Here is an 11,357-nt window from a genome sequence, read left to right as displayed (position 1 = left end):
TTATTTGGGGTTCTTTGAGCTTCTTCATTGCATATCTTCTCATTTTTTATGATATTTGGGAAGTTTTCTTTCAGCAAATCTTCAATTTTCTTGGTTTTTTTTTTTTTTTTGAGGGTGGGTGTGTCTCTTCCTGGTCTGGAATTCTTGTTACATGTGAGTTATTCCTCTTGATGATATCCCAAAAGAATTTTAAGCTGTCTTCATTTTTTTTTTCATTCTTTTTTTTTTGTTTGTTTGTGCTTCCCACAGATTGGTGTTGACAGATTTGTCTTCAGTATCACTAATTCTGTGTACTCATCTATCCCTCCAGTGTCTTAATCCATTTCTGAAATTTTAGTATTAATCTTCTGGATTTCTATTTTCTGCTTTTGTGTGGTTTCTAATGCACCATTTATTTTGTCAACTTGTTCTTGTGTCATTTTTTAAAATTCTTCTAGAGTTTCATCTGTGTTTTCCTTGATTTTGTCTGTAGTTTCCTCATTCTCTCTTTCAATCCATTGAAGATACCTAAATATAATTCTTTTGAATTCCTTATTAGATAATTCTACTAACATTTCTTCCTCTGGAAGATTTTTCTGGACCTACTTTGGTCACTTGTTTCGGGCAGCTTGTCCATTTTGTGTGTGTGTGTGTGATTTGAAGTTGTCTGTTACCTCCAAGACACTGTAGTGTTATTGTATTAATTTTTGATTGCAAGTTGATTTGCTTCACCCTGATTTTTTGTTTTGTTCTGTTTTAATGTATACAGGCAACAGAGTAGTCATGTTACAATGGTCACTAGTTTGGCAGCACTGGGGCACCCACCACCTCTCTCTGGGTAGATCTAGTAACAGGTCGGAGTGTGAGTACTTGTCTCTGGTTAATGATTGGTCAGAGCAGCTGAGGGAAGAATAGATGGGTGTTGGCCACCATCTGTTGTTGTCCCACTAATACTAGAGCTGGTTGTGACACTCACGCAGAAGTTGAGGCAGCAGGTATGTATGTGTTTGGTTGGATCGGGTCACTTGCTCCCTACCACTTGGAAAAAATAAAAAGAAAAAAAGGGGGGGATACAATGGGGAGAGGAAATTTAAAAAGGGGGGACAAAAGAACAGGAACACTGAGGAGGAGAGACCTAAGAAGAAAGAAAAAGAAGAAAAAGGAGAAAAATGAAGGGGAAAAAAAAACATAAAAAAGAAACAAATGTGGCACAGTAATGGCACAAGTGATAGCTACCAAATACAACTGCAGAAGAAATGTGGCACATGTTCTGTGGGAATGCACAGTACCAAATATGGAGAGTAAGTGTGCACTACTGAGGTGCAGATGAAAAAGAATTATGGAGGAGGAAAAGGAGAAGAGAAAAAAGCAAAGGAGGAGAAGGAAGGAATGAGAGGAAGGGAATAAAGAAAAGGAAAAAAGATAAGAGAAAGAAAAAAAACTAGCACAGTGTTAGCTGTGCCAGGGCGCTCACTCTGGGAGAGCGCACATGGCCATCCATGGAGGGGTGGGGCCAGTTGCTATTGACCACAGAGTGGGGTCAGGGACAAATAGAAAAAAAAAGAAAAATGAAGAGTGGAGGGAGAGAAACAAAAGAGAATAAAGACAAAGAAAAGAAGGGGAACAAGTTGGAAGAATTAAGAAGAAAGAAATACCAAAAAAAAAAGAAAGAAAAAAAGTATCAAGGTACTGTCAAAAACACAACGCCCAGACATGGCTGTGCAGGATTGCCGTGCTCTCTCTGCCAAACCACTTACTCTGACCAGGGCATGGTAGGCAAAGGCACTGCTAGCTGCATGGGCAGCAGAGGAGAGGCTCCTACTTTTCAGGGAAAACGAAAGGACCTAAGAACTAAGCAAAGATTTTAAAAAAAGAAAAAGAAAAAGAAGAAGCCCTTAACTGACAGTAGGGGAATTTTGACCAGCACTGTTGTTGTTGTTGTTATGTGCCGTCGAGTTGGCCCCGACTCATAGCGACCCCTCCTTGGGTTTCCGAGGCAGTAGCACTACGGAAGTAGGATTGCCCAACCTTCCTTCCGAGGAGTGGCTGGTGGGTTTGAACCACCAGCCGTCTGGTTAGCAGGCAAGTGTCTTAGCCACTATGCTACCAGAGCTCTTTTGACCAGCACTAGATGGATGGAAATGCGGATGAGAAGGGCTAGGTCTCTTGTTCACTCAGAGGTGGTGCGTGGTAAGTGGGGCGGAAGCATCTCGCTGGTCACTTGATCACTGATATGGTTGCTGGGGCAGTCCTGGGCAAGAGGAGCCAGTTATTTGGTTCTTGCTTTGATGGGAGTGCTGCTTGCAGTAATTCAAAATGGCCATGCTGTGTCTGTTAGCAGTTTACTACTCCTTCTTCACTATTTTCATTCAGTCTCTTCCTCTCATTGTTATCTGACCTACTTTTTTGTCCTTTCCTTTGAAAGTCTAGGAGCTATGATTGCCATTCGTACCCAATTCCCTTGTTCTTTTGAGGCTTTCTTGTAAAGGGTCTGAATTGTGTATGTGCTAGTCCACCATCTTGGACCCAGGCCCCCACCCCCATTTTGCTTATATATATATATATATATATATATATATATATATAATTTATTTTTTTTAAAGAGCATTGCTAAAATAATTCTGTAAGTTCTTTATTAATGTATACATATTTAGTTACAGTATAAAGACGGTCTAGAATAATGCATATCAACAGGATAGTTGCAGAACTGGTAGATAAAACTAGGCCTGCAGATAGCATTGGGAATTTAATCTGAATTTGTAAATCTATATTAGTTTAAAGAAGTCTGAAGAAAATTTTAACCTTCATTAATAAGATGTGGAGGTTTCTATTATACTACCCTGATTTTGTGTATGTTTGAAATGTTTAGTAATGTAGTTGGGATACTTTTTTGTTGATTTTTATTTTGTAAGAGTTTCTGCCCTTATTTTATTAAGTAAAGAAGTTTCCTCACATTTCTAGAGAAAGTAAGAATTACTAGAGTAAGTTTTAGTTTCAAAGATTTCATTTACAGTTGAATGCTTGTGAAGTAATTTACAAATGACAACATGCTCTATAAATGTCAAGGGGTTATAATTATTATAGCATCTCTTTTAAAAAGTCAACAGTATATATTTATTTCATGAAAAAGGCACATCACCTTCTATGATAGAATTGATTGCCATTTTTGTGTGTGAACAATAATTCCTGTTGTTTGCTGTAGGTTTATAAACTGATTTCACTGACTCTAAAGGTTATGAGATCTCTAGGGAGTGAGCAGAGAACAATTTATTATTTTTCTTCTACAGATAATGAAACTGAACATCCCAGAGATTAAGATCATATGAATTTATTGTTATGCAAAATTTAGAACTCAGATACTTTTGTTTCATAATCTAGTGCTCCTCTCAAAAAAACACCAAACTTTTTGCCATCAAGTCAATGCTGACTCAAGGCAACCCCTGTGTTACAGAGTAGAACTGCTCCATAGTGTTTTCTTTGCTTTAGACTTTATGGAAGCAAATTGGTAAGCCACTCTTCTGTGGCGCCCCATGGTAAATTCACATTTCCAACCATTTGTGCAGTCTCACTGAGCAAATTAGACTTGGACCTGGTGTAATAATAATATTAATAATTATTATTATTTAACTAAGAGAGCAAGTGTTTCACTGCTACTTGTAAAGTTTTCATTGGTCAATTCTTTGAGAAGTGGATGAACTCTTCCTTCTTCTGAGTCTGGAAGCTGTGCTAAAACCTGTCCACCATGGGCAACCCTGCTGGTGTTTGAAACACCAGTGGCACAGACCACACAGCAACACACAAGCCACCACTGTATGACAAACTGACAGACAAGTTTATTTCCTTAGATGTTCCAAACCACTCTGCTCACTTCTTGGCCTTCTCCCTATCCATTCCAGCCATCTGCCTGGCTGCCATTTCCTGCCTGGTGGCTCTCCCCCTACCTGTTCTGGCTGTCTGCCCTAGCTGCTGCTTCCAGCCTGGGGGCTCTCCCCCTACTTGTTCCAGCTGTCTACTTTGGCTGTCACCAGTAAACAACCAGAGAGATGTTTACATGTGTTTTATTGACTATGCAAAAGCATTTGATTGTTGTGGTTCATAACAAATTATGGATAGCACTGAGAAAAATAGGAATTCCAGAACACTTAATTATACTAATGTGGAACCTGTGCATAGACCAGGAAGTTGTCATTTGAACAGAATAAGGGGACATTGCATTGTTTAAAATCAAGATGGGAGTGCATCAAGGTTGTATCCTTTTACCATACTTATTCAATTTATATGCTAAGCAAATAATCCAAAAAGCTGGACTGTATGAAGAACATGGCATCAGGATTGGAGGAAGATTCATTCACAACCTGTGATATGCTGATGACAACTTTGCTTGCTGAGAATGAGGTTGACTTGAATCACTTACTGATGAAGATTAAACACTATACTCTGCAGTGTGGATTACACCTCAATATAAAGAAAATGAAAAGCCTCACACTGTACCAATAAGCAGCATCATGATAAATGGAGAAAAGATTGAAGTTGTCAAGGACTTCATATTACTTGGTTCTACAATCAACACCAATGGAAGTAGCAGTCAAGATATCAGAAGACGTATGGCATTGGGCAAATCTGCTGCAGAAGACCTCTTTCAAGTGCTGAGGAGCAAAGATATCTCCTTGAAGACTAGGTGCACCTAACCCAACCATGGTATTTTTAATCACCTTATATGCATGTGAGAGCTGGACAATGAATAAGGAAGACCGAAGAAGAGTCGATGCTTTTGAGTTGTGATGTTGGTGAAGAATACTGAAAGTACCATGACTGCTAAAAGAACTAACAAATCTGTCCTGGAAGAAGAAGTGCAGCTGGAATGCTCCTTGGAGGCGAGAATGGCCAGAGTTCATCTCACCTACTTTGGTCATGTTTTAAGAAGGGACCATTCCTTGGAGAAGTATATCATGCTTGGTAAAGTGGGGGGTCAATGAAAAAGGGAAGGTCTTCAACAAGATGGATTGACACAGTGACTACAACAATGGGCTCAGGTATAGCAAGGATCATGGGGCTGTTGCAGCACTGGGCCATGTTTTGTTCTGCTGTGCATAGGATCGCCATGAGTCCGTGATGACTCGACAGCACCTAACAACAACAACAAGGGAGGAAGTTAGTGAAAATTCATTAATAATAAGTAAATATGTAGTCAACATCACATATGCCATTTGTTGTCACAATATACCAGATAGGAGCCCTTGTCAAAACTCTGAAAGCCTTGATGAATCACTGCAACTCCTTGCAAGTGTTTTTACTGTTCAAGACTTATTTTCCCTTCTACTAGTCCAGCAGCAAAAGTCAGTGCTGGAAGGGTGAACACTAAAAAGTGAAATCTGCTCAATCCAAAGAACCAAATCACTACTTCACAGTATAGGCTGAGAACTAAGTAGTGCAAAGCTTTCTCTATAAAAGAAGAAGACAATCATTGTGGAAATAGAAACTGTTTTTCTAAAAACTTATACAAGTTGTCGAATTTTATTAAATTTCCAAAAAGCCAAAATCTAGAAAGCTCTTAATAATTACAAGCTTTCTGTTCTGTCTCACAGTAGAGGGAGATGATCCCTTACCCCACCTCCACATTGCATAATGACAGTGATAATACATTCTGTATTGTGTGGGGGCATTTTTGAGATGCTCTTCCTGGTGCGTTTTAGATCCCAGGCCCTACAATGACATATTGAATGAGTAATGGTAATAAGATATGCATTGACTTTTTCATTTGGAAGGAGTTAATATGATCTAAATAGATTTTTAAAAATAAAATATTGGACCAATGGTTTGTCTTGTATCATGCTACCTTTTTCTCTATGAAAGCAACAGTCAGTATCACCTTAATGGGGGATGTCAATATGGACAGTTTACCATAAGTCACTCCTCATTATGGCCAAATGTGTGCATATTTTTTTTCACCCTTGAACATCATCTTTTGTAATTCATTTATCTGTTGGTTGTTCCCTTACATATTTTTTTTTCAAGTGAGAAACCAGTAAACTATTTAACTTTTCTTCCTCTTTTTCACTACACATAAATGAACCATTACCAATTTCTGTCCATAACTCATTATTCCACCAGCCTTTGTAGGCTCAATTTGGAAGTCAGTAACTGAACATTGACCCTTTTGGTTTACTTTTCTGTTGAAATGATCCTTTTTCTCCCCAAAGTAATGGACACCTTCAACTGAATAAGGGAAGGGCTGTTGTTGTTGTTGTTATGTGCCGTGGAGTTGGACCCAACTCATAGCGACCCCTCCTTGGGTTTCCGAGGCAGTATCACTATGGAAGTAGATTGCCCTATGGGAAGGGCTAGCAGCAAGGAAATGAAAAAGAAAAGCGTGCCAATTAGTATTTGAAATGTTATCTACCTATGTGATTCTAACAGATTTTCATTCACGTAAGGTCATTTGGTGTTCACAATTAAATTTAAGCTTCTTAGTTTGTAACACAAAGACTTTCCAGAACTGCTTTTGAAGAAATCACTACCAAATATCTATCTACTTGTTTGTAAATGTTTAACAGCCAGCTTGGGGATGGGAGGTGGGTGGAGTTGGCATAAGTGGAAGGTTGTGTTAGGAATTTGAGTAATGTTTGTTGATTTCAATAGTTTAAATACTCTCACCTTGCCCAATTTTAAGTTGCTAACATGAAGTCAAATGGCTTGCAAAATCTCTGATAATTTAATGCTCAGTTTTTTTAAGCCCATACAAGCCAATTTCAGTAAGACATTGGTTCTATTCCATGAGGTATTATTTCAAAGCTTTGAAAATACAATTTTTTTTTTTGTCTTAGGATAGTTATCCCTGTGTGCCTGAGAAGTTCCCATTAATCTTTAAAAATACAGCTGAGCTATCCTTCTCTCTGAGTTCCCTTGCTTTCCCAGATGGTCCATCACTGCCTCATTAGTACTTCTCCTCATCATTATAAATGTTTTTATGTTGAATTCATCACATTAACGTGTATCTTACCTTTTTATTTATTTATCTGCTTCCCAGTTAGACTGTTAGTACTTGATAGTTCCCAGTTTTGCAGATAGAGAAATTGATGTTCAACAATCTTATACCTCAGAGTGTAGGGAAGCATAATCAGTATCACATTTTTTAAATAGCCCAGTTTTTAAAAACAAATAGATTAACACTCTAAAGCTTGCCTTTACCTTGGATTAATCTAAATCTGTTGCTGTCAAGTCAAATCCAACTCACAGGGACCCTTTAGAAGAAAGTAGAACTGACCCACAGGGTTTCCAAAGGTGTATATCTTCATGGAAGCAGACTGCTAGCTTTGTCTTTCTTCTGTGGTGTGAAAGGTCAGTGTGGCCTGCTGACCTTTCAGTTAGCAGCTGAATGCTTCACCACTGCTCCAACAGGGCTGGTTTGAACTAGGATAAATCGTTTAAGTTCCTTGAACTTGAGTTTTCCCTTCTGCAAAATGTATGTAATAATATCCAAACTCATAACATTGTTGTGAGAAAGTGTCTGTAAAGTGTTGCACTATGTGTAGAACCTGGGACCCAAGCAATACATGGTAAGTTGAACATAGGTTGTAACATAGGTTAAAGCACACTGATCCAAGTTCCAGGTGCATTTGACCTACTGTGCATTTGATTATCTTACTAGGGTGAAACAGGTTCACCATTTCAGATGAAATAGAGTTGACATTCTTAAAATATTATGCCCTCCAATATTTTATCATGATGTCTTAAACATTTATAAAAATCCTCCTGTTTGGAGGTTTGGGAGTCTCTGAGTGTTATAAACAGCAGTTAAGTTCTTGGCTACCAACTAAAAAGTTGGTGGTTTGAGTCCATCCAGAGGTGCCCTGAGAGGAAAGCCTTGATGATCTTACTTTCAAAAAAATCAGTCATTGAAAACCCTATGGAGCACAGGTCTACTCTGAAACATGTGAGGTCTCTGTGAGTCATTCAGATTTGACTTGATGACAGCTATTTGTGTGTGTGTGTGTGTTTGGAAACTTAAAGTAGATTTCAGTATTTTTTCTCATACTAGGCACTGTTGGTTGCATCTGTTTAATTGATGACCTTCTGTTTTCTGCTTCTGTTCTCTCAGCTTGTGTGTGCAAGACTCCTTCCCTTTGACTGTTCAATCCTGCATCATGCCGAAAGACTGTGAAACCACTGAGTGGTCCTCCTGGAGTCCTTGCTCTGAGACGTGTCGGTCAGGGAGTCTCTCTCCTGGTTTTAGGAGTAGGAGCCGGAATGTAAAGCACATGGCTATTGGAGATGGAAAAGAGTGCCCTGAACTTCTCGAGAAAGAGGCCTGCATTGTCGAGGGAGAACTTTTACAGCCCTGTCCCAGGTATTGTGAATTCTTTGGTGTATTTAATGTTATATATTACTTCATTTGATGTGGCGATGGAGATGTTAGTAGTAGTAAGTTCAGTGCACATTTATTTAATCTTTTCTCGGTACAGAAGTTCCATCCTAGGTATTATAGGATAGTGGGCTAAGAGCATGGCCTTTATTCGTCTTATTTCTGTGACTTTCCAACTATGTGAATTTTGGCAAGTTATTTAATCTCTCATGCTTTAGGTTCTTCATCTACCAGTGGTACTTATTTCATCCAGTTCCTGACACTTGGTAAATACTTCATTACCCATTATTACCGGATTATATATCACTTAATTTTTGTAACAAATTATAAAACTATTCATTGCATTCTCATTTTGCAAATGAGTCAATTAATGCTGAGAGAGACTGAATAATTTCCAAACTTATATAGTTAATGATGACAGACCGCTGATTCTAAGCCAGTTCTGTCTCCAAATCTCATGACCATTTAGTGGAAATATCTTTATTCTGGAGTCCCTAGGGAGACAGACAATGTTGGAAAATATGTTATCATAGGTTACTAGCTGTATTTTAATATCCTGATATTGATTATATTTTGCCTGGGCATAACACTCCTGGAAAAAGCTTCTAATGTATTTTCCTTTGGGTTTTTAGCTCATGATGGGGACAGGCTGATAATGAAAGAAATAAGTTCTTTTGAGGCTAGCTGTTTTGAAGGCCATACGGGATGAATTTGTGGTGATTCCTGCTGGACAGATGTCCAAATTGTATCTGTCGAATGTCTAGCTATTTAAGATAGGTATTTTTCTAGCAGTTTCTTATATTCTCTAAGATTTGAGAATAATTTTTCCAGTGAAAAATAAAATGAGGCAAAAAAAAAAAAAGTCTTGGAAAAATTGATCATCTGATACATTGATCACTGATACATGAAAGGTTAGGTGAATTGCAACTCAGCAGGTGCCATTGATGGGCTAAGGCCTGGCTCTTCCTTAGACCTAACATGATGTGTGTACTGGTGGCATGGGTATTGCTTAGAGAAGCAAGTTCCTTTTGTCAGATTCTTAGTCACTCACTCCCCCAGCTTCTTGTATTCTCATTGCTCATTTTTCACTAAGATGACTCTTAGATTCTAATCACTCCTCAGAGAAGGTAGATGTGATTCATGAATGATTCTTTACACGTTAATTCATATTATGAGTCTTACAGAATCCTTCCTAGTTGTGTTTGGTAGTTGTCCGAACTTTCAAAACACTAATTTTGGGGCAAAACAGGGGTTTGGGTATAAGAATCCTAGGATCTCTCTCCTTTTTGAACACAAAAGGCTAGAGGTCCAAACTCACCAGCCACTTCCTGAAAAGAAGATTGGGCAATCTACTTCTGTAGATTTACAACCTCAGAAACCCAAGGAGGGGTCCCTATGAGTCGGGAAAGACTCGAAGGCAGTGAGTGATGTGTGAGTGAGACCTGAATTGATCTGGATTAAATTTGTATCTCTATCACTTAACTAGCTGTATGACTCTGGACAATCTATGTACTTTCTCTAAGACTTATTTACCTCTTCAATAAAATACATCTAATTATACTGCTTGTGTAAAGCTAGAGACCAGGTATGTAAAATGCCAGGCACAATGCTTAGCACATAGGAGACACTGCATGAATTATGACCATTATTGTTGCTATTTGCAATTATGTTCTTTTCTTTTAGCAGAATTCCTCCTTTTCTTGAAAGGTACACTGTAGAAATTTAATGGGCTAGAAACTTATTTCTTCTGGGCAATTTGGAAATCACCCCCCCAATAAAAGCATAAATAAGAAGAGTTCTCAATGGTAGGCAAACAGGAATAGAATCTGGGTTTAATGATTACCTTGATATTAATGATATTAATGCCTCTTTTCTTCATTCCTTGCATGGAATGGCTAGTGAATTCCTTCTATTTTTAACATTTTGTTGATTTATAAATATCCCTCCATTTTCTCTTTTCTTTTTTCTTTACTAATAACTATGACAATTCTCATGACAGTCAGAGTGGCATCTTCCAGAAGATTCTTAGGAAGCTGAGTTGCATCTATATTTGTTCATTAATAGCTATATTTTATTGAATACCTACTACTGACCAATAACCATATTAGAAATTTTATAAATATTGTTTAAAGTAAAAGCGTTTATTGTCCAAATGGGATATTTTTGAGATTTAAAGAGATGTAAACTGGCATCATTAGGATTCAAACTCAAGTCCAATTAGCTCCAAAATCAGAATTTTTTTTTCTTTTAAACCACACCTCATGATAACCATAGTAAACAGAACAAATCAGGGTAAATGTATGTATGTGCATGTATACTATGTATACTAACCAGTTGCTGTTGAGTTGATTCTGACTCTTTGCAATACAATGTGTGTCAGAGTAGAACTACTCCATAGGGTTTTCAATGGCTAATTTTTTGGAAGTATATTGTCAGGCCTTTCTTCTGAGGCTCTCTGGTGGACTCAAACCTCCAAGCTTTTGGTTAGCAGCTGAATATGTTAATCATCTGTACCCCATGCAGACTCTGTACACATATACATGTGTTCATATATATCATGAAACTTTTTTTTCAGCAAAATAAGAAATAGTAATAATTCAGGACATGCTCAAGATGAAGTTTCTCTATTGATCTTCATTTGACTGAACCTTAAACTCTGAAAATAAAGGCTGACAAATTTCATTAGAGATAAACTTGGCCCTCTAGTCAGAAAATGTTGCTGAATTTGACATTTTATGAAAAAAAAATCTCAAATGGTGAATCTGTAGGAAATAGAAGTCTTGGAGAATCCACTGAAATACCAACCAGTGTTTCCTAGGAACCTGAAGGGTTAAATAATGATTCTATTTGGTTGTGGGAAGGAGAATGCATAAATAACAGCAACAAAATTAACATTGACTGGCTTTCTTCTTTGTCTGAAATCTGGGCTGTGACCTCTACCACAGGAAAGCATAAAGGCTATGTGTTAACTTTTGTTTCTAGCTTGCCATCAGTGTTTAAAATTCATTGTGAACAA

The 11,357-nt window shown here is 37.8% G+C and overlaps 1 protein-coding gene across 1 annotated transcript in view; it reads left to right on the top strand.

Moving 5' to 3' along the window:
- Positions 1-11,357, top strand: part of THSD7B (thrombospondin type 1 domain containing 7B) — a 1,104,189-nt gene that overhangs the window by 289,238 nt on the left and 803,594 nt on the right. The window contains exon 3 of the mRNA XM_042782491.1: positions 8,078-8,326. Within this exon, the coding sequence (XP_042638425.1) occupies positions 8,078-8,326 (249 nt within the window). The remainder of the gene's footprint in view (positions 1-8,077; positions 8,327-11,357) is intronic.

The sequence above is a fragment of the Orycteropus afer genome, unplaced genomic scaffold (assembly GCF_000298275.1).
Source record: "Orycteropus afer afer isolate SDZICR_OR568_19922 unplaced genomic scaffold, OryAfe1.0 scaffold00342, whole genome shotgun sequence".
In the NCBI taxonomy this organism is placed as follows: Eukaryota; Metazoa; Chordata; class Mammalia; order Tubulidentata; family Orycteropodidae; genus Orycteropus; species Orycteropus afer.
This window is presented reverse-complemented; position numbering and strand designations above follow the sequence as displayed.